The 24,063-nt window shown below is 37.7% G+C and overlaps 1 protein-coding gene across 2 annotated transcripts in view; it reads left to right on the forward strand.

Moving 5' to 3' along the window:
- The window catches only part of fstl5 (follistatin-like 5), a 141,763-nt gene that overhangs the window by 42,628 nt on the left and 75,072 nt on the right, over positions 1–24,063 (forward strand). For both annotated transcript variants that reach the window (XM_056257240.1, XM_056257241.1), the window contains exon 4: positions 1,552–1,800. In XM_056257240.1, coding sequence (XP_056113215.1) covers positions 1,552–1,800 — 249 coding nt within the window. The remainder of the gene's footprint in view (positions 1–1,551; positions 1,801–24,063) is intronic.

The following is a 24,063-nucleotide window of genomic DNA, read 5'->3' on the forward strand; positions in this document are numbered from 1 at the left end:
TGCTCTTATTAGTTGTCATGCATGTCATGGAACTGCTAATCAGCACCTAAGGGCTGACATTGGGTTCACGGAGCTCAGTTATTGCTCAGTCATGGCTTTGCTGTCGGTGTCAGGTAGAGGAATCGTTCCCCGGTGAAGACCGCTGCATTGCTTTGACCTCTTTAGGTCATCAGAATTTGTCTCGTTTCTGCTGCTGTCAACTTTTTGTTGGCTCACTTTTTTGATTACTGCTTCTTTTGTACTGTTACTTCAGTGCAGACACTGATCATTTTTCCATTTTTATATGGCACTCTGTTTAGGATTCTCGCGATGGCTTTTACTGGGATGAAAAGTCCATGTTTGATGGTGGGCAGATGAAAGCCGGACACCACACCTTCACCCAAACCCTTCATCAGAATCAAGCGTTCCTTCTCTCGCTCTCAGACTCTCTCTTTTCTCTTTGAAAAGCTGACTCATCAATAACAAATCGTTGCGACTGAATTAGTCATTTGTCTTTGATGTCACCGTGGTCACGGCGAGGCACTGTGTGCATACCAATCAGACACTATCTTGGCTTCTGTCCACCCTGCTGGCAAAAGCCAATTTTCTCTTTTTACTACAACAACCTGCTGGGAGAAGGTCGTCATTATGTGGTACTTGATGAAAGAAGTCATCATTTAATTACACACATCTAAAAGGTCTCTAACTCTCTAAAGGACAGTGTGCCTAAAAGCTATTTCCTTGGTTTCCTGTGATGTACTGAACATGATTGTTGTGAATTTTGCTTTAGAGTTTTGCGTTGGGAATTTTGCTGTGGAGAAACGTCCCACGTTGTTGCACCTTTCTCAAATGTACATGAATTTTTGATTTGTGGTTGCACCTCCTCTTTTGTTGGTAGAGCATCTCTTTTTAAAAACATTTTGTATACCCTGTAAAGTTTTGTTGAAATTACAGCAATGACTATATTTAGCAGAATATGCCACCCTTTACCAGCAAATGTTTATGAAATAGAAATCCCTTTTCTTAGTTTAATAGAATCCCTGAGTTTTTATTAATGGCTTTTACAGACTTCAATTATTAAGTCCCCTTACTCAAATGTAACTGCCATTGTCTAACAGGGGAACTGAGATCAAAAATGTGACTGCGCATTTTCAATTCTTATTCTTTATGAAATGATCAGCTGCAGGAGGAGTGGAGCTCACATTTCTGTAATTGACAATTAGTGGAAGTGTGCGAGTTCAGGGCAGGCTATGTTTATTACCAGTCATACATATTTTCTGCCAGCATTGTCAAAACCACAAATACAAAGCTATTGTATGGCATGACAAAACAAAACTTCTCTAGCTCTACTCTTTTTACTGTGCTTTGTTTTATAAAGTTTGTGTTTTAAAATACAGTAAGTTCATTGCTCAGTTGGATGTGGGATGAAACGCATATTTATACTTTGATTCCATGACATGAAAAAGAACACATTGACTTCTAATGAAGTAAAGTGAATGAACATGGCATGTTTCGTTTCGTGTAACATTACAAATTAACATGATTCCCCCTGTCTTTGCCGTGTCTTTGCAGGGTTCCCTGGTCAGAATGGCTTTCCTGGGCCCTGTGAACACAAGTACTGTGGTTTGGGGAAGCACTGTGTGGTTGACCGAGAAACAGGTGAAGGAGAATGTCAGTGTCTGGATCGCTGCAAACCACATTACAAACCTGTTTGTGGATCTGACGGCAAACTCTACCAGAACCACTGTGAGCTTCACAAAGCTTCCTGTATGGCCCATCAGAGAATAACCATCATGCACAGCGAGGAATGCTTCTACAAAGGTATAGAACCATTATGATTTGTTACGGTATATTGTCCATCATTGTCCAGCTACAGCTGCATGAGTACTTTTTATGTTAACTACACACTTTTTATATATAAATTAATACTTTTATTCAGCAAGGACGCATTAAACTGATCAAAAGTGAAAGTAAAAGACATTTATAATGTTACCAGTTTAGTTAAATATTAAGCAGTTTAATAATTTGTTTTCAACATTGATATTGATTTTAGAATGATTTCTAAAGTTTCATGTGACACTGAAGACTGGTAGCCTGGTTAAAACCAGACCATTCTCAGTTGTAACTGAGTTATGGTCTGGCAAAGCGTCATAGACAAATCATTTCCAGAGGGGCGTCACCAACGGACGTCGCGGATAGACCTAAAACCTATCAGAGCGATGAAGGAGATGACGTATGCAGAGCGGCGGAGAAACATCTCCGAGTGTTGTTCTTTGCTCGGTTTTTAACAAAAAGGAAACGTTCAAATCGCTTAAAACAGACGCGATAGCTGATTCGAACGAGTGCTGTTCGACGGCGGCATCCATCTTTGTAATGTAGGCTGCAAAATCTGCTTCAAAATCCCAGCGCTGTCGTCATCGTGTAAAGCCCGCCCCAACGTTTCTGATTGGTGCCTCGATTTCGACGGATTGGAAATGGGCTTGAATGAGCTCTTTGCCAGACTAACTTTCAGAGCAAATCTAAATTTGCCGGAAGTTGTCTGGGTTTTCCCAGGCTACAAGACTGGAGTAATGATGTTGAAAATTCAGCTTTGCCATCACATGAATAAATTACATTTTAAAATATATTAAAATGGAAAGTTATTTTAAATTGTAATAATAATTCACAATATTACTGTCTTTACTGTATTTTTGATCAAATAATGCAGCCTTGGTAAGCATAAGAGACTTTTTTCAAAATCATAGAAAAATGATGTTTTAGTATTGAAGTGTTAGTGCTTTATTTGCTTGCAGCAATCATCTTTAATTGTTTAAAGATGCGGTTTTGTAAATTCTGAAAATGATGTGGAGTTTTAAGAACCGCACATCCTGATGTGTGCAGCGAGGCAAAGGACATGTATTTGACAAATTTATTTTCCAAGAAAGAGAGGCTGTGTTGGTTTGCATACTCTATGAAAGATTTCAAAACAATGCTGAAATTGTACATTCCCATACCACAGTATATCATCTCTTTTTTTGTTGTTGGGTTTTGTCAAGTTCACTAAGGCCTGACAGTCCTAATGCAATACACCACCCTAACTACTTCATAAATGTGCAGGAAAATTCTTCAAACTCTTCAGCTCTCCACTTCTACATTCTGACCAAGGAATCAAACCTCTAAATGCCCTCTCAAATCAAATCTCAGTCAAAGCATTTGGCCATCAGACGATGATACTGACATGCTTGGGCCAATCAGTGTGAGTTTGGGGAGCCAGAGAGATGGATGGTTAGTGTAAAATAGATGATTGTCCTGCTAATCAGTTTCACAGAAGACAACACAATGTCGGATTGCAAAATTGCCCTCTAAAGATTCTTTTTTTGTTTGTCGTGCTGCATTTACTTAACACGCCATTGCAGGATATTTATCTAATTCGTTTTTGTTTTTTCTTTTTACTTTCAATAATGTATGTGGTTTTAGAAAATGGTTGGTTTGTTCTCCTCAGTTGAAAATTTGAAATATTAAACTGTAGAAAGTTGATAACTAGAGAGATGATTGGATTGGATTGTATTGGATAATTAGGCGTTCTAATTATCAGAATTGTATCAAATAGGTCCTAATGGTTTTCACAATGGCAGGTGCAGTCACAGCATCATTTTTGTGCTTATTTTCAGGAAATTTAAGAGCTTTGGGGGAAAATGTAGCCTGACTTCGTCATACTCATATTCTAGTCAGAATGTGAGTCTGATACTGCTCCATAGGGCTTTGATTATGAGGCGTGTCTTAACCGAACAAAAAAACAACAACTCTGCACTCAATTGGATAGACCTACAACCAATCAGAGCAACGCAGTAAGTGACGTATAGTGAGCTACGCATAGTTGTCAACAGAACTCAACTGCACGCACGCTGGAAGAAGTAGTAAAATAATGAGTGTTGCTTCTTTTACTTGGTCCTCCATGAGTGCGACCAAAGGAGAAACCACAACGACCACAGGGTTTTCATTGCGTCCCATCTTCTTAGCGACCATCGGAGCCAGCTGATAAATGAAACTTTTGCCGAATCCCGTAGGAAGGACGGCAAACACATCTTTCCGATCGACAAATGCCTTGATTGCAGTTTCCTGCTCGTCTTTTATTAGTAAAATTAATGCGCTGTCGATTTCTTTTACAACAGACGCGATAGCTGAATCTCTACATCTCAGTTCTCCAGCTGCAGTCAACTTTGAGGGAAACCAGTTCAACCCAAGCGCTCTTTGATAACGTGAGGATTACGTCCCTGCAGATCATCTGTCCATCATCGTATAAAGCCCGCCCTGGCATTTTGATTGGCCCGACAATTTCTGAACCGATCATAATTACTCCTCAATGGATCGAGTCCAGACCGAACTTCCCGACCAAAAAATGTTGTGGGCGGGGTTCGGGCTGGCATCCAGGCTAGGGAAAATGTTTATGTTCTTATCATTCTGGAAGCAAAATAACATTCTGTACTGGTGACCATTAAATGAAATTTAAGCATTGTTTTTTTGTTTTGTTTTTACCTCTAAGAAAAATTAGAAAAAGAAAAAGAGACAAAGTAGGCTGATGAACTTTGAAGGGAGGCTTTTATTCTGGGGGTGGAAGATGCTTGACTGTTTTTATTTGTCTCTCTCCCTTCAAATGAAAACAAGACTAATTTTAAACAAAATTAAATCAGATTCTAATATATATTAAATCAAAAGTATTGCAAATTAATTGAATATATATACACATTTAATTGAATATATTAGAACTGCACGATTCTGGATAAATTGAAAATCCCGTTTTTTCTGTGTAAAATGGAGATTGCGATTCTCCGACGATATTCCAATTTGGAAAGAAAAATACACATCATGCAAGATATATTCTCTGAAAACAAGTCTTGTTTCTCAGATAAATGTATTTCACCTACAGATATTTAGATGTTTTTTGTTTGTTTTGTTTACTAGAAAACAGTAAATGCATTGGATTTGATTGGACTACAGATACATCTAATGTAAACATGTATAGATCAGTGAATGCAGAAGCATTTGTACCTTTTCATAATTAAGTAGACTGATTATTGTAAGTACAAAAATAGTGTTTGTCGTCTTAATGTGTGTAGAAATCAGTCATCTCTGCGCTAGTTGCACACAGCAGTGCCCAATTAGGTGCCAGAGTCTGCATACTATTCTTCGTTAATGCTTCATTTATACCCCACATTTCTTTCTTTCGCCGTGCCACTCAAATATTTTTTTCCTGTCTCTCAGGGCTTTTGATTGTCTGGCTAGGCGGTGTTTACAAATACTGATATTGTCAGAGTCTAGTGATTTGGGGCCTGTGCCTACGCCAAAGCAAATTAACCAAAAACAGCAGGATGAAAGCTTCATGGAACATCAAGAGACAGGTGATTCTTCCCAAACTATGTGCTGACCGGGGCAAAGATGATAAGTAGCAGGGTAGATGCCATAATGCTAAGTAATAAAACATCACAGAACATATGCTGTAGGCTTCCATTTCCCAGTGGGAAGGCGGTGAAGGAGTTCTCTCTAGCCAAGGAAGAGGTTTCAGATTGTGTGTGCCTGTAGGGCTGTATGGTTTGGCATGAGGCGGTGGGTATGGATAACGATGGGATGCCAGCCGTTGGGTTGGCAAAGCAAACTGTAAATGCTTGTCTAATTGCTAGCATACATTCGAGCCCAGCAGTACATCTCGTGCAATTACAAAGCATTACTTTCATAGGAAACTCTTTTGTTCAGTGCCGTACGGGACACCCACCGGTGACAAGGGGCCTGACCCATCACAACATTACATTTGTTAAAACATTGTTTTTCAAAGTTGTAAATAAAAATTCAATTTCAGTGTTTTTACTTCAGAATTTTATGTTCAAATTAATGTGTTACTGGTAGTTTCTTTGCATTTAATTGTGAAATGTACCCATCCATCCATCAATCAATCAATCAATCAATCAATCCATCCATCCATCCATCCATCCCAGTTATTTCCACACCAGATTGACACTTTCTAAATGACAGAAATCTACAAAGATGAACAGAAAATCAGAACTGAAAAGTATAAAAAGGAAGCAGTGTCAGATAGTTTTAAGTTGGACCCCCAAGATGTATGGTACCCCGCTGCTCCTGTTTATTACATCAAACAAAGGGAAAGTATTATGCGCCAAAGTTTTAAACTTTCAAAGTTTTTATGACGAATAATCATCAGACGACTCAAAAGACAGCTTTACTGTCTGTCAGAGCGGGGGGGAAAGTGGTAGGGAAAAATATCCCCCCATTAAGCGTTCCTCTGTCTGTTAAGCTTCAATTATGTCCCATATTCCAGTGATTCACGCGACTATTTGCACTGGGGAAATTAAATGGCTCTTTCAGAATTCTGCACTTTGCTCCACACACTGTGTAAGTTTGAGTTGTTTTGAAGATGATATATTCATCTCATTCTTTTCTCCCCATTACTTCAATTTCTTTTATGAGAATGAAGAGTTAATGACGCTTGTGGTCTGTCTGATGGAACTCCATTCAGCCTTCAGTCAGTCTTTCGCATCGCATGTCTTGTGTTTTTGTGTTGAGCAGAAAAATAACAGCATACAGGTTTAAAACAACATGAGGAAAAAATAACTGAATCGTCATTTTTCTGGTTAATTATTACATTTAACATTAGTGTTTCACAAGATATATATATATATATATTTTAAAGTGCTTCCAGAACAATAAGAGAGAAAAAAAACCTGTTGAGTTAAAAAAAAATGTTTTATAATTTTTCTGTAATGACCCAAACGAGGTGCGACAGTGCCTCAACTTCAAACAGCATCTAAATAATTATGGCATGAGTGTATTTAAAACGAAACAAATAAAAAATGTCTGAAAATACTTATTGGGGAGAATTAATGAAGGTGTCTGTTTTTAAAGTCGGTGTGAACACATCAGGGAACAGGGAAGGCACATGCATCATCAGTGCATACTCATTAGAGTAAATCAAGTTTCCCTCTCTGTTCCTCTTGGCCTTAGTGTTTTTTTTTTCTTTTCTTCTTCTTCTTCTTCTTCTTCTAATTCTCAGTTTATCCCTTTAAGCCACGTCTCAGGCTCCAACAGGTAGTGCGGTCCCTAATAGGCTCATTAGCAGTCTGGGCTGCAGTAGGAGGGATGTCCAGGGTGGGTCTCTCTCAGAGGACACCACAGCTGTCCCCCAGAGAGAGAGAGAGCTTTAATTAGATGTCACACTGCAGACTCTCTCAATACTCTCTGCTACAGGCTGACATGTCTGCTCAGGTGCACCAAGCCATGTGTGAATTCAAATATTTCACTTCTGTGATAATGTAGCTGGGTTAACAGGTTTTATTTTGCAATAAATAATGTAAAAGGGTCAATTATATAAATGGGGGTCAAACAATAAAGAAATGGAAAAATCTTTGAATGCATTTGAGTGAACATCATCTCCGTCATGTTTCTAAAAACATGTTAAATATGTTTGTAAAAAGTATTATTATTTGTATTACTAATAATTCATGACTATCATTATAATTTTAGGAAGTCATCACATGCTCATCTAACAGTTGTATTCAAGGCACTGTATATGTGCATTGAATTTGTATTGTATTTCTGAAGAAATGAATAGACATAAAAGTGACCAAATGTGCTTCATATTACTGACTGAATAAAATGTTTTAGATTTTACACTACTGTTCAAAAGTTTTGGTTCTGTAAGTTTTTTAATGATTTTTTGTATGTATTCTATTTTATTCTATTTTAATGTGATGTATTCCTGTGATGCAAAGCTGCATTTTCAGCATCATTACTCCAGTCTTCATAATCACACGATCTTTCAGAAATCATTCTAACATGCTGATTTGCTGCTCAAAAAACATTTATTATTATTGAAAGCAATGTTGACAACATTTGTTAAGATTCTTTAATAAATAGAAAGTTCAAAAGAACAGCCTTTAAAATAAGCTTTTTTACTTTCACCTTTGATCACCAAAAAAAATCCAAATCCAAGACTTTTGAACAGTAGTGTCTCCACACTTTTATCCTACTTCCATCATGACTTATCCATAACATTTAGTAAATTTGAAGGAACTCACATTTTAAGTCTGTCAGTCCTTTCTAATTGTGAGCTAAATTAAAATAATTTCAAGGAGCTTTTCCATACGACCACATCAAGCTCCAAAAAAAGCCACCAAAATGCACAATAAAATCTATATTATTATTATTGTTTTAATTATTAATTATTTTATTAAAAATAAATATCTAATAATTGATATTAATATATAATTATTTATCAATATTGTGTCTGTTCTTTGAACAATGGCTTCAGAAGGCACGGAATATTGCATGCAAGTTATATTTTTGGTGTTTTATTTTTATTTATTTTTTTGGAGTTTGATAGATAAACTATAAACTGTATAAACATCTGTGTAAATATTATTCAAAATTATTCTTTTGTGTAACATGGACAAAATCACAGCAAAAATAAATGATGTTATTTCCTGTACTGTCCAATATTTATTTGCCCTTGAGGAAGTTCTGGGATCAAATGTGATTCACGTTGTACCATCCCAAACTTTACAGCTTCCAATTTTAAGAAAACAGAACTTCTGTCAAAACAGTTCAAGACTGATGTCTACTGTCAAGAGAATTGACATCCTTCAGGAAACTAGACTTCTGTGCTATAAGATCCACTTTACACAGAGCCAGACTATATCAAGAATCTAGAACTGTTATGATGTAAACACAACCTCACACCCCTTTGACCCAACTGTTTATTTTCTGGTTTAGAGAACTGTTTTCAATAGTCAAGATTTTAGGGGAAAATAGCATATCTAAGATGCACTGTAAGCTGTACTCCGATTTTAATTGCTCTGTAATTCTAGTGAAGCTGGGGAGGTAAAGATGAGGTCATGCATGGCGAAGCTCCAGGAGGCGTGATTAAACATTTCAACCCACCCCCGCGGGATTATCTGATCATCCGCATGCAGCGTGCGCAGGATTAGAGCAGCATCACAATCACATGTGCACCGAAAACTGAGACACAGGAACCTTATTAAGACCCTAAAATCATGAATGTAGACACGCAAGCACACGGTTTGATGCTTTGTTTGGTGCAGCTTAATGAAGATGGTTATTTTTTCATTCTATAAGCTATTTAGTGAGAATATAATTAGAAAGTCAGCTAGAGTCAAAGGACAGTTTTTGGTTTTTCAGGCTTGTTGGGGAAATTGACAATTTGAAAGAAAATACAACTATAATTATGCTTATTTATATATACAAAATGTGCAATTTATTGAAGATCAAATGTTTTGCGATCAATGATATGAAACACATTTTTGTTTCAAATCTATTAATTTATTTAAAAACACATTCAATGAAATTCAATGCATATTTGACTTGAATACAGCTCTTTTATGATGAGCATGTGCCCAATTTATTTATTTAAGGTTGTAGTGTGAAACAAAACATGATATTTCTGAATTAATAATTCATGATATTTGTTACAAATACATATTTTTTACACAAATATATTTACATCTTTTTTGGAAGTGCGTCATTTTATGAAGTTCACATATGTAAAAAAAAAAAAAAAAAGGTTTCTCATTTTCTTTATTTTGTCTCTATTTCACCTTGTTTAACAATTTCGCCTTTTATGTCATTGACCCTTTTATATAATTTCTATTAATTTTTATTTAAAACCATGAATGCAGACACACAAGCACAGGGTGTGATGGTTTGCTTGCTGCAGCTCGATTAGGGTGTTTGGTTTTTATCTTTTAAAAAAAACCTCTTTCCTTTTCCCTTAATCCTCCCTTATCTGGCCTATGCTACTCTGAGAAATGCCTACACTTTGTATTTTGAGAACTTCTTGTGTTGGTTTTGCCTCTTCACGATGACTCGCTTTAATTTAGTCCTAATTTGTAAGTCGCTTTGGATAAAAGCGTCTGCTAAATGACTCAATTTAAATGTAAATGTTAATATACAGTAAGCTATTTAATGAGGATATAATAACATTAAATGTGAGCTCACGTGAAAGGAATTTCCAGGATTTCCTGTAATTATAAATCTCATCATCAGCTCAAGCTATTAATGATAATGCTGAATGTCATCTGCTTTTTGAAGTGCCTTCACATCTGATTCTGGAGGCTTCAAAGTCCTCATGCTTCCCTTTTAATAAGGGAGGTGTAGTCAACTGGTGTAGTAGCCACTTTTTGGCATGAGAAAGTCTGGACTCCTTGATGTGCCCCTTATGATGAAACATGTAGGAAAATGAGGAAAAGTCTCGGTCTATTCATTTTTTTTTTTTTTTGTGATTTATTTAATAAGACAAAAGGAGTGGAAAGAAGATGGATGGCATAGTTAGTGGAGACATAACTTTCATGATAATTGACTCATTGTCTTGATGGAGAAGCTCTGTCCCGATTTAGATCTCCTAATTTGGTTAGCCGCCCAAGGAATATGATATTATTTTGTCACGGACATACTTTGGTCTACGGTTAGATGGATGGGACATCTCACCTCTCTTATTGCGCTGGAATGAAGATGAATTCTGTGCATTTAGCCATGGTGATGTTTGGTTGAATTGGACTGCTTAAAGGAAAAAAAGTCAATGGCCCATTTTGTGTTGAATTGCTGTCATATGGGGAATTGAGGTTCGGAATTGTCTCATGGATCTTTTCGTCTAGAACCCGACGGCTGCTGTCATCAATCTTAGCAAAACAGCGAAATAAGCTTGGGGAGGACAATTGCTTCTGCCTAGCTTGAATGTCCTAACACCCTGCTAGCTTATCAGTGGAAAAGATGAATGTTCTGAGTGTTACACATGACTGTCAGATGAAGAAACCTCTGGAGATTTGTCTGGGGATTATTGTGAGCTTGACTTGTTAAGATGTCTTTTATTCTATAATAATCTCACTTTTAAGTTTCAATGCTCTCTGTGCAAAACCTATAAATCCAGAATTGTTCTAAGGGTAGAGCATTATGCAGAATTTAATTGGGAATACGTTTTAAATTCTTAATCACTTCCAGAATTTGATTCGAGGTTGCAAAGAAGAAACATTTGAATTTGGAATGAATGATTTTTAAGTTGAATGAACATGCATATAATTAATTCATTAATAATTAACTAAATGTATTATATTATGTTTAATACAGTTCCCTCCACTAATATTGGCACTCTTGGTAAATATGAGCAAAGGCAGCTGTGAAAATAAATCTGCATTGTTTATCCTTTTGATATTTCATTAAAAAAATTCAATACATGCCTTTCATTGAAGTAAAACAATTGAATATGTGTGTGTGTGTGGGGGTCCCATTATGAAATAAATGTTTTTCTCTAGTTCACATTGGCCACAATTATTGGCACCCAATTATTGCAACGTTCTTTTCCCAAGTTAACGGCTCTTAATCTTTATCTATAATGCCTGACAAGAGAGCAGAGACCATTCCTTCAATCTCTCCAGATCCTTCAGATTCCCAGCTCCATGTAAGTGGTGCTTCTCTTCTCTTCAGTTCACCCCACTCATTTTCTACAGGGTTCAGATCAGGGAACTGGGGCGGCCATAGCAGAAGCTTCATTTTGTGCTCAGTGACACATTTTTGTGTTGATTTTGATTTTAGTTTTGGATCATTGTCCTGATGGAAGATCCAACCATGGCCCATTATAAAATTTCTAGCAGAAGCGGTCAAGTTTTGATTTTTTATTATTAATATTAGGGCTGCACGATTTGAGGAAAATGTCATATTGCGATTAATGAGGTCAATATTGCGATTGCGATATGCGATAGCGATATAATAAACAAATGGTTTCATGAGTCAACTTGCTTGGTTCTAAAGTAAAATGCACACACAGATTAGTGATCATTCTGTGTATTAATGTGTATTTCTCAACTCAAACTAGCAACAACAACTAAATGATTGATAACACCTATAATGATCAATAAACCATTGATGTCTGGATAAAAATTACGACACCCCCCACATTTTAAACGTTTATTATAGCCATCCAACATTACAGTGATTCCATCAATACAATTGAAAGCTATCAACTTTTAAAATATTTATTAGGCTTAAAAAATAAATAACAGCTTTTAAATTAAGTGAACTTCAAACAATCCTCACATAAACCCATAATAAATGCCATATTTACCTGTGCCCTTCCTGTCTTAACAGGTAGGATTGAGGATTTATATACAGATTTATATACAGAAATTGAATAAAGTTATCAAACAGTCTGCGATGCATGAATTATAATTTATATATATAGACTAATCCTTATTAAACCTACAAAACTTCTTTAGTCAAGAGCAGTGAGTAATTTTCTGTTCCCTTTGTTCTTTGATTAACTTTACTGACGGAACGCTTTATTCGCTGCTGGCCCTTTAAGAGCAGCCGTTGCCGAGACGCGGATCTCTCACGCGCCTCATTCTCTCACAAGCACAACTCTTTTCGTCCATCATAAGACTGCTCTTATCTTATGAAGATAATCGACATACGACATTTTGGCATAATTGTGTGTGTGTGTTATTGTTCGTTCAAGCTCGAAAGAGAACTGTATTCTGGCACCCGGTCTGTGCATGCGCATTATACTGGCTAGGGCCTCCAGCAAAAAAATAGGCCCACAACATTAAAGATCCAGCAGTATATTTAACCGTGGGCACGGGGTACTTTTTATCCCTGTTAGCACCAAACCCATCTGGTGGGTTTGCTGCCAAAAAGCTTTTTTTGTTTTGTTTCATCTGACCATAGAACCAGGTCCTGTTTGAAGTTCCAGTCGTGTTTGACAACTAAATATGCTAGAGTTTGAGAGGAGGATATTTCTTTAAACCCTCCCAAACAACTGGTGGTGATGTAGGTGCTGTTTGATTAAAATAAAATGGCTTTCTGACCCTAAGACTGCAATTCTCCAGCTGTGATCCTTATATAGATATAGACATGTCCTCTTCCATGCAGATTTGTAACATCTTTAGTTGATTGGAATTACTTTCGATGCTTAAGCTATTTTCTTACAGTCACTTTCTGTTTTGCTGCACATCAGAAATGAAAGCTTTAGCATAAGTTCTGCTGGGAAGACTCAATTGTTACATCACTCATTACCTTCTCATCTATCCAATCGTGTTCTAATACTTGTAGTATAAAAGATTGTACTTACACATGTCTGAGTTCGCAGATGCTGACGCTTCCATTCCCCTCCATCCTCCCCACCACCACCAAGATGGTCCCTTCCCCTCCATCCTCCCCACCACCACCACCAGGATGGTCCCTTCGCCTCCATCCTCCCCACCACCACCACCAGGATGGTCCCTTCGCCTCCATCCTCCCCACCACCACCAGGATGGTCCCTTCTCTTCCGTCCTCCCCACCACCACCAGGATGGTCCCTTCGCCTCCATCCTCCCCACCACCACCAAGATGGTCCCTTCCCCTCCATCCTCCCCACCACCACCAAGATGGTCCCTTCTCCTCCATCCTCCCCACCACCACCAGGATGGTCCCTTCCCCTCCATCCTCCCCACCACCACCAAGATGGTCCCTTCTCCTCCATCCTCCCCACCACCACCAGGATGGTCCCTTCCCCTCCATCCTCCCCACCACCACCAGGATGGTCCCTTCGCCTCCATCCTCCCCACCACCACCAAGATGGTCCCTTCCCCTCCATCCTCCCCACCACCACCAAGATGGTCCCTTCTCCTCCATCCTCCCCACCACCACCAGGATGGTCCCTTCCCCTCCATCCTCCCCACCACCACCAAGATGGTCCCTTCTCTTCCATCCTCCCCACCACCACCAGGATGGTCCCTTCGCCTCCATCCTCCCCACCACCACCAAGATGGTCCCTTCCCCTCCATCCTCCCCACCACCACCAAGATGGTCCCTTCTCCTCCATCCTCCCCACCACCACCAGGATGGTCCTTTCCCCTCCATCCTCCCCACCACCACCAGGATGGTCCCTTCGCCTCCATCCTCCCCACCACCACCAGGATGGTCCCTTCCCGTACCTCACAGGGGGTCGGCTGCGCCCCTGCCTTCGTCTTCAGGCAGGAAATGCAGAGTCCAGACCCTTAGATTGCGAGCTACGGACGGGGCCTGCGCCAAAGAACTTTATATCATAATATTGCTTGCTGGGCTGTTAATAAATGGTTCATTGTTACAGTATTATTCTCCCGAGTCTTTCTGGTAGAACTATATTCTTTGGTTTTACTCATTGTGATGAATGATTAAGGGAATTTGGCCTATGTGTTTCCTCCTATTTATATTCCTGGCTTGACAATTTCATGCTCCTAGTCACCCTGGTGTGCTAAAAAAAAAAAACGTGCATATGAATGGGAATATACTTCAGAGATATTTTACTAATAAGAATTTCAATGGGTGCCAATAATTGTGGCTATCATGCATTGGATAAATACATTTATTCCATGAGACCCCCCCCCCCCCCCACACACACACACACACACACACACACACACACAAATTCGATTGTTTTACTTCAATGAAAGGTCGAATTTTGTGAATTCTTTTAATGAAATATCAAAAGGATAAACATTGCAGATTTGTTTTTACAGCCCTGTTTGCTCTTATTTGCCAAGGGTGCCAATATTAGGCACTGTACATTAACTTCCCAAGTCTTCAAATTAGACACTTCAAGTTTCTCTGTTGTGTCAATGTGTTGCATTTCTTGCAATTCAGTAAATTCCTGTTACACTTGTTACAGTCAGAGAGAGGTCATGTGTTCATTTCCCTGACTCCAACGCTATGCTAAGTGCTCGAAGGCATTCACTAACCTCTCAGATTGTGCAGAAATGTTCAAGGAGAGAATGTATATTTGAGGGAGGGAAGCAATTCTTTTTTATCTATAGAATCACAAACTGTCCTCCTACAGTATATGGAGTGGAGGAGCTCAGATTAGATAAAACTTTCACACTCTTTTTAAAGGGCAAGGGATTGTAGTTTTGTTATCAGTCACGTCAGTCAGTATTACGTTTGCTGTGATAGCTAAATTGCCATTGTAAGAAGGACTGTAGAAGATCTTCCGGTGACTGTTTGCCTTTGTTCTTATATCATGGCCTCCACCATCACTCTGTAATGGCAGCAGTTCAATGTTTCACTCCCTTCCTTTTTCCATCAAAGAAACGTTGTTCAGCACATTACGGGTAACTGAATATCAAAAAACTGTAGAGCCTTTAATATTTATGAGGTGATATCAAGCACTGTGACACGTGACATAGTTATTTTGATCTTCTGAGATAAAACACTTTTGCTCCCCTTTGATTGTCACGGCTATTTCGTGTTTTTTTGGCAGCCTTTAGAGTGCATTAATGGTCACGTGTTCATTACTCTGTACGTATGGGCAATTATTTTGCAGAAAGGTCAACATGGACCCTTGAATTAAAATAACAGCACAACACATTATGCAATGTTCTGTAGAACAAAGTATGTAGCTAATAGCTATATAGGTGAAACTCGAAAAATTTGAATATCGTGCAAAAGTTCATTTATTTTCAGTAATTCAACTTAAAAGGTGAAACTAATATATTATAAAGACTCATTACATGCAAAGTGAGATATTTCAAGCCTTTATTTGTTATAATTTTGATGATTATGGCTTACAGCTATGAAAACCTTTTCACAATATTCTAATTTTGAATTTGGGGTTTTCATAGCTGTAAGCCATAATCATCAAAATTATAACAAATAAAGGCTTGAAATATCTCACTTTGGATGTAATGAGTCTATATAATATATTAGTTTCACCTTTTAAGTTGAATTACTGAAATAAATAAACTTTTGCATGATATTCAAATTTTTCAAGTTTCACCTATGTGTATGTATATGTATATGAAGAGTACACAGTTGAAAAATTACAGACTTCTACATGCGTTGTAAGTGGGAAAACCTGCAAAATCGGCAGTGTATATATATATATATATATATATATATATATATATATATATATATATATATATATATATACACTGCCGATTTTGCAGGTTTTCCCACTTACAACGCATGTAGAAGTCTGTAATTTTTCAACTGTGTACTCTTCAACTGTGAGTGATGGAATCTAAAACAAAAATCCAGAAAATCACATTGTATAATTTTTAAGTAATTCATTTGCATTTTATTGCATGACATAAGTATTTGATACTAAGTATTTAATATTTGGTACAGAAACCTATGTTTGTAGTTACAGAGATCATACGTTTCCTGTAGTTCTTGACCAGGTTTGCACACACTGCAGCAGGGATTTTGGCCCACTCCTCCATACTGACCTTCTCCAGATCCCTCAGGTTTCGGGGCTGTTGCTGGGCAATACCGACTTTCAGCTCCCTCCAAAGATTTTTTATTGGGTTCAGGTTTGGAGACTGGCTAGGCCACTCCAGGACCTTGAGATGCTTCTTACGGAGCCACTCCTTAGTTGCCCTGGCTTTGTGTGGGTCGTTGTCATGCTGGAAGACCCAGCCACGACCCATCTTCAGTGCTCTTTCTGAGGGAAGGAGGTTGTTGGCCAAGATCTCGCGATACATGGCCCCATCCATCCTCCCCTCAAAACGGTGCAGTCGTCCTGTCCCCTTTGCAGAAAAGCATCCCCAAAGAATGATGTTTCCACCTCCATGCTTCACGGTTGGGATGGTGTTCTTGGGGTTGTACTCATGCTTCTTCCTCCAAATACGGTGAGTGGAGTTCAGACCAAAAAGCTCTATTTTTGTCTCATCAGACCACATGACCTTCTCCCATTCCTCCTCTGGATCATCCAGATGGTCATTGGCAAACTTCAGACGGGCCTGGACATGCGCTGGCCTGAGCAGGGGGACCTTGCGTGCGCTGCAGGATTTTAATCCATGATGGCGTAGTGTGTTACTAATGGTTTTTTTTTTGAGACTGTGGTCCCAGCTCACTTCAGGTCATTGACCAGGTCCTGCCGTGTAGTTCTGGGCTGATCCCTCGCCTTCCTCATGATCATTGATGCCCCAAGATGTGAGATCTTGCATGGAGCCCCAGAACGAGGGAGATTGACCGTCATCTTGAACTTCTTTGATTTTCTAATGATTGCGCCAACTGTTGTTGCCTTCTCACCAAGCTGCTTGCCTATTGTCCTGTAGCCCATTCCACCCTTGTGCAGGTCTACAATTTTATCCCCGATGTCCTTACACAGCTCTCTGGTATTGGCCATTGTGGAGAGGTTGTAGTCTGTTTGATTGAGTGTGTGGACAGGACCAGGTGTCTTTTATACAGGTAACGGTTCAAACTGGTGCAGTTAATGAGTTAATGAGGTAATGAGAGGAGAACAGGAGGGCTTCTTAAAGAGAAACTAACAGGTCTGTGAGAGCCGGAATTCTTACTGGTTGGTAGGTGATCAAATACTTATGTCATGCAATAAAATGCAAATTAATTAATTAAAAATCATGCAATGTGATTTTCTCGATTTTTGTTTTAGATTCCGTCACTCACAGTTGAAGAGTACCTATGATAAAAATTACAGACTTCTGCATGCTTTGTAAGTGGGAAAACCTGCAAAATCTGCAGTGTATCAAATACTTGTTCTCCCCACGGTATATATATATATATATACATGTATACACTATAACTACATACTTTGTTCTACATAACATTTCATAATGTGTTGTGCTGTTATTTTAATATATATATATATATATATATATATATATATATATATTATACAGTATTTATGTACAGTATTTAAACTTCTCAGTTGTGCATTATTTTTTTATATATATCGTTTATATCATATATAAAATTCATTTTAAAATAGGGCTGTGAAACGATTAATCGCATCCAAAATAAAAGTTTGTGTTTATATGTGTGTGTACTGTGTATAATTATTTTGTGTATATATATATATATATATAAATACAGACACATGCATGTATATATTTAAGAAATATTTGCATGTATACTGTATACTGTATATATATATATATATATATTTATATATAATTGATATTATATATACATATTTTATATATCAATAACAATTTTTTCTTAAAGGTGCTATATGTAACTTTTCTTCTAAAATGAATCCTTTTTTTATTGCCTGTGTGTGAAGGGGTTGTAATCACATACTACAATGATCCACTTGTCGGGTTCTGCTATTACCTCTGAAGGCCAGTATTCCTATTTCTATGTGAAGTCTCCGGGTCGGATTTACCGCGAAATCCATCGGATGTGACGTGCATGCACGCTCCCGAGCCTCTCTCCTTTTTATATACAGTCTATGCGACGGCACTGCAGCTGACGACATGGAGTCTGATAACACCAAAAAACGACCTGCCTCCACAACACAGATTCCAACACAAACTCCACATTAATATAAAAAACAAAACAAAACAAAAACGTATCTGCTGAAGCTCGTCAGGCCAAACGTGAATCGGATCGACTTAGGACGAAAACACGGATCAACATCGGCAGAGCGTTTGAATTATGGAGAGACCTCCGCTATTTTTATTGTGATAAATTACAAGTTTTCAGATATGCTGAAATAATGATAATGGTAAACTACAACATACATGAGACATGAAATGAATACAAAAGACTGTTCCAGGATAACAAAAAGTAGGTGCTTTAGGATGTAACTTTTATTTTATGTACTAGATCTACTGTCTAACGTCACTCATCCCACTACTATCATATTGTTTATAATTTCCAGACACGTTCAGTACAGTAATGTTACTTCCTACGATCTTACTGTTACACTGAAATTGTTCAGTCTAGTTCACTAACCGTTTTCGTTATCATTATACATTCACCTATGTTGACATTGCTGATTGTGAAAGACACGAATAGTTAGTGAAATGCCTTATGCTAGATAACACCACATGTCGGTTAAATGCAGTCAATGTAACGTTATCATGGTCCGAGCATGGAGCATTAGTTCAACGTCAAGCTGATAAAAGTTGTCTATTATTGTAACGTTGCAGTGGGAGTTTACATGAGTTTCCAGCATGTTGTGTGATGCTTTCTCCGGTGTGTTGAAAGTCTCAGTGTGGCCGTATACCATGAGTGCTCGCTCTTGTGTTCGAGCACGCGCAAGAGCACGAGCGCTCTTCTAAAAATTGGTTGCAATCTGAAACATCACAGATAGAGGCCGCTAAAAAATACATATAGGACCTTTAAATATATGCGTGTGTATTTATATATAGAAAATAATTATACACCGTACACACACATATATTATGTAAACACAAACTTTTATTTTGGATGCGATTAATCGTTTCACAGCCCTATTTTAAAATATATTGAATAGAAAAACATTATTTTAAATTGTAATAATAATTCACAATGTTACTTTCATGCCAACTCCAAACTTTTTAATGATAGTGTGAATATATAGCAACTGTGTCTAATATCAACCTCGTTATTAGCCACTTCTCACATTTCACATAAGACTGTTGTTAGGCACACAATGTCAATTACATTACAAAGAAGCAAAGTGGCTGGTATTTTGATTAAAACCCTGGATGTGTGTTGCGGTTCTCCCATAAGGCCGCTCTGAAGAGTGTCTGCTGGACAGCCCTATCAGTTTGACTGACAGTCCTTCCCAACCAGCCAACACAAAAAGAAAGCATGAGTGAGCGGGTTGCCAATACCGCAGATTACTTCGTTTATCACCAGCAGTCTGATTACACACAGGCCCAATGCCACAGTGGGCTGAGCCCATTTTTGGACACACATTAAATGAATGCGGTGTCCTGTGATCGTCAAGAATGCTGAGATACATAGTGACTTTTTTAGATTAGCTTTAGTTTTAGAGGTAAAACAAGGACAACCTATAACAATTGAAGTTTTGAATTGCATCCTTATAGATATGAACCGTCAATCAAAAAAAAATTGACAGCTTGAGAACTGCTGACTGTTTTAACGTATTTGTTTCAGTTTTCTCGTGGATGCATGTGGATATTAATGAAGCACATGTCTGCGTGTGTGTGTGTTCTTTTATGGTTTATGAGGACACAAATATGTATGATGACATGGGTATTACAATGTAAACAATGTAAACATGGAGTCCTCGTAAACCTAAATTCAAAAATGCCAAATGCTTTCTGTGATAAATAGGTTTAGGGGATAGAATATACAGTTTGTACAGTATAGAAAAACATTACGCATAATGGAGAATCCCCATAAACCACATATTGATTTTGTGTGACACCCCCCCAACCTGGGGGTCTGGTAGAGATATACTCGTGGATAATCGGTTGGGTTTGTGTGAGTTCATATGAATATTATTATTATATATATACGTATATATATATGATTAATAACGTCCACACATAGGAACCAGAGTTGTGTGCCTTTCAGGATTTAATTGAGAATGCTTTTTAAATTGAAATTTAATCCCTGAATTAGAATTGAAGTCATTAACAGAACGGAAAAATTAAAGTAGAATTAGAAGAATTAAATTGAATTAGAAGAAATTTAAGTATTAATGTATGAATGTAAATTTTCATCTAACTACACAAGTTAGGCCTATATATATATATATATATATATATATTCAATTTTATTTTTTAAATTTAATTTTAATAATATTTCTCAAGATAACTGTTTTTAATAGTTTTTATTTTTATTAGTAGTAGTATTTTATATTATTTATTATATTTCATAAACGTTTGTAAACCAGGGTAGAGTAACTCTTCATTTCCCAGAATGCTCTGTTGGATTTCTGTGAATTGCAATTCAATGAATTTCTTTTCCTGTCATTCCCATTCAAATTATCATGCTACTTTCCAATTCAATTCACATCCCAACTCAAGAATTCAAAATTTTGCTGATTAATATATATTAAGAACACTATGTTGTACATCTTAATGTAAGAGTTACTAGTGTTAATTAATATCAAAGTGAGCATTTACAGTTGCATAAATATTTCTACAAATGAATATTATACTACTGAAGACAGTTGGTTTGTCGCCCTGATCATTCATAATGATTGTTTCTTTCCTTCTGCTGGCAAGAACTATAAGATCTGGATGCGTTTTGTAGCTTCTTCTGTCAAAAATGCATTTTAAGTTCAATAGATGGTCTTTCTTTGTATTTGTCTTGTTTATCCTCTCTTCTGCTGATGTTATCAGGTATTATATCTCTTCTGTTCCTCAATGGTAGCTACTGCCAACAGCAACTCTTTACCACTCAGTCTGATACCAGTGCCAAAAAAGAAGAAAAGAGTGGCAGAGCCTTAAGAAATCTCTCCGTCCGCCTCTCATATCTAGTCCCTCTCTGTCACTGCCCCTCAGGGTGGCCGGCTCAGCCGAGCCTTGCCAAAATATTGTTCTTCTTGACGAGATGGCCTTGTCAGCCTCTCACTCGTTATATCTGTCAAAGTCAGTTCCTCCAAGTGTACGGGACCTTCAGCACTTAAACTGTGAGTTTCGCTTCCACCAACCTTGCTAAAACTGACTGTATTTGTATGCATTACTTGAGTCTAGGGCTTTGCAATCAAATTAAAATTGATACTGTGATGCGGCCTTGCACATTATAAAACTGCCAATGTTGAGATTTAATTAAATAAATATATAGCCTGCATACATTGCATGCTTCAAAATTAAGCTCTGTTTTAGTATATGGTGTTGAATGCCCCACTCAACCCATCTCAGCAGGTGCTATGACCTTGAATTCCATTGTAAAATCTGATTCACTTTTGCATCATTACAAACAATTTTGCTAAAGTTTCTATAGAAATCTAAGGTTTCCAAGTGTGTTTGTTCTAGTGTTAATTTAATTAACGGAAACTATGATGGAAAATGTTTGTCGACAAGCTTTTTTTTCCCCATGACTAAGTTGAGATGATGACGACACCATGGTAAATAAATGATAACTGTGACTATATCAACATGCAACATCATTGACGAAGAAAGAAAGTCGACTAAAACTTGACTAAACAAAAACTGGAAAAGGATTGACTAAATATGATAAATACTAAAAAGTACAAAAACACTGATTCACTCAGTAACAAAATAAGTGACTCTTTATGAATAAGTCACTGATTTTATTTAGATTTAATTAATAATATTTCATTTAGTGTATTTAATTTGTATATTTAAGTTCTATTTATATATCATGTATATAATGAGATGTTACATGTTTGTCATATCTTTTTATTTTTATTTTATTGCGGTTACTATATTTGTCAAAATAATCAATTTACTTTTACCAATGTGCGCAGCCTACTTGACTTTCAGAACATTCCCAATTCAAAAAATAAATAAATGTATAAAAATTGTTATAGTCCTTACACAGCTCAAGACAGAGGGAGAAGGAGAGAGAGATTGTTCTGTTGCGGTTTTAGAAGAGTGATAATAAGACCCTGAGCTGTTTTAATGTCACTGTCACCTCCAGCCTGAAGAGAAGCCACATCCGCGTCTACCGGCAAGTAATGAGCTCCTCAAAGCTGTACCAGTGCCTGCCAAAGTGAGAAATCAGAGATAAAGGGACAGGGGTAAGAAAGCAGAATAGAAAGAACCTGTGACAGGAGAAAAGAGAGTGTGGAAATCAAATTAGAGGTGAAACGGGAGGTAGACAGCTGGAGAAGATGACTTACTTTATGTAGAATAAAGCAGCACTACTGAGACGCAGAGAGAGAGACAAAAACAATGAAATGAAAGAAGAAAACGGACAAAACACTAAGGCAAATGCAAAGTTTTCACTCGCACATCACACTGGGAGAGCCTGAATAATAGCCTGCCAGAGAGTTGTAAATTTGTCATTGCAACAACTCATATGGATATCCAGCAGCAGGTAGATTGTTATTGAATGCGCTCCCTGTGAAATTCTCCAGCGAGATGTTAGGTGGTCAGGCGCAGCGCAAGAGAGAGAGAGAGCAGACTTTACAGCCCGCTGCGTTCACACGTCCATTTCTGCAGCGCCAGAACTTGACAGCAATGGCACTGGCCCTGTGCCCTTAAAGACTGGAATCAGTGACCTCAGACTGAAGCAGAGACCGAGGCCGGGTGTGTATTTGATGTATAGAGCATGTAGAGCGATGTACTTTGAGAACAGAGAGGCAAGTCAGCACACAGAGACCCTGATCTACTGCTGTTGCACCGATCTGGGATGATAATATGGCATCAATACAACAGAGCGAATATTTCACTGTGGTGATGCAGACTGTGGTGCTAGCAAACGAAATATTAGTGTGACAGATAAGTTGATGCAACCAAGAAAGACTGGTTGAATGCTTTGATTTTCTAGTCACATTGATTCGGGCTGGAGCTAAACTTTGCTGGACAGTGCATGTGTCCCCTGGAGCAGTGCTGAAGATCTCGGCTGTAAGTCATTATTTTGGGGGAATATTACAGATAAAATATCATTACTCGGCTGAGATTAAGTTCAACAGAAAAATTTTGCCACCTTGTGCCTTTCCAAATGTTTATGCATGCATTTGTTCTCTGAAACTTTCATTTTTATTTTATTTTTTTATTTATTACATACAGTGAAAGTCGGAAGGGTCCAGTGTTGTTTTGGACTCAATTGTCTTTCAATGTATACAAAAACAGTTCTTCAAAATATTTTATTTTGTGTTCCACAGAAGGTTACAGACTTTAAAGGACAACTCCGGCGCAAAATGAACCTCGGGTGTAATAACACATTGGTACAGACTAAATCGTTCCCTGAGATTTGTTTTCATGATAATCGAATATAAAGAGTTTTATCTCTAAAAACAGTTTAGCTTATAACGCTAGTATATTGGGCATCGAGTAAGCAAAAAGAGATCGCTAGTTAATACCATTAACAAGGCTCAAATTAGCCCCACACTAACACGGCAGCATAATGAGTGTCCTTACATGCAAATCGAAGCATTGAGAACTTTGTAAGTGTATAGACAGTTTAATAAGAAGATACTTTACACAGACAGTACAGTTAGCGCATACAGACAGGAGCCATCTTGGAAAAAAGTCTCGATCTCGATTTTGCACCGGAGTTGTCTTTTAATTGATATGACGGTGAGTAAATGATGAAACAATGAAGAAGGCCAAGAAGAAAACAAAACATTAAAGGTGCTGCTGAGTAATGATATTTTATCTGTAATATTTCCCCAAAATAATAACTTATTGTATGCCCATTTTATTATTATGTCTAAATGAATTATCTAAATGACAAA

This window comes from Rhinichthys klamathensis, unplaced genomic scaffold (assembly GCF_029890125.1).
Source record: "Rhinichthys klamathensis goyatoka isolate OS25496 unplaced genomic scaffold, OSU_Roscu_1.1 h1tg000136l_1, whole genome shotgun sequence".
In the NCBI taxonomy this organism is placed as follows: domain Eukaryota; kingdom Metazoa; phylum Chordata; class Actinopteri; order Cypriniformes; family Leuciscidae; genus Rhinichthys; species Rhinichthys klamathensis.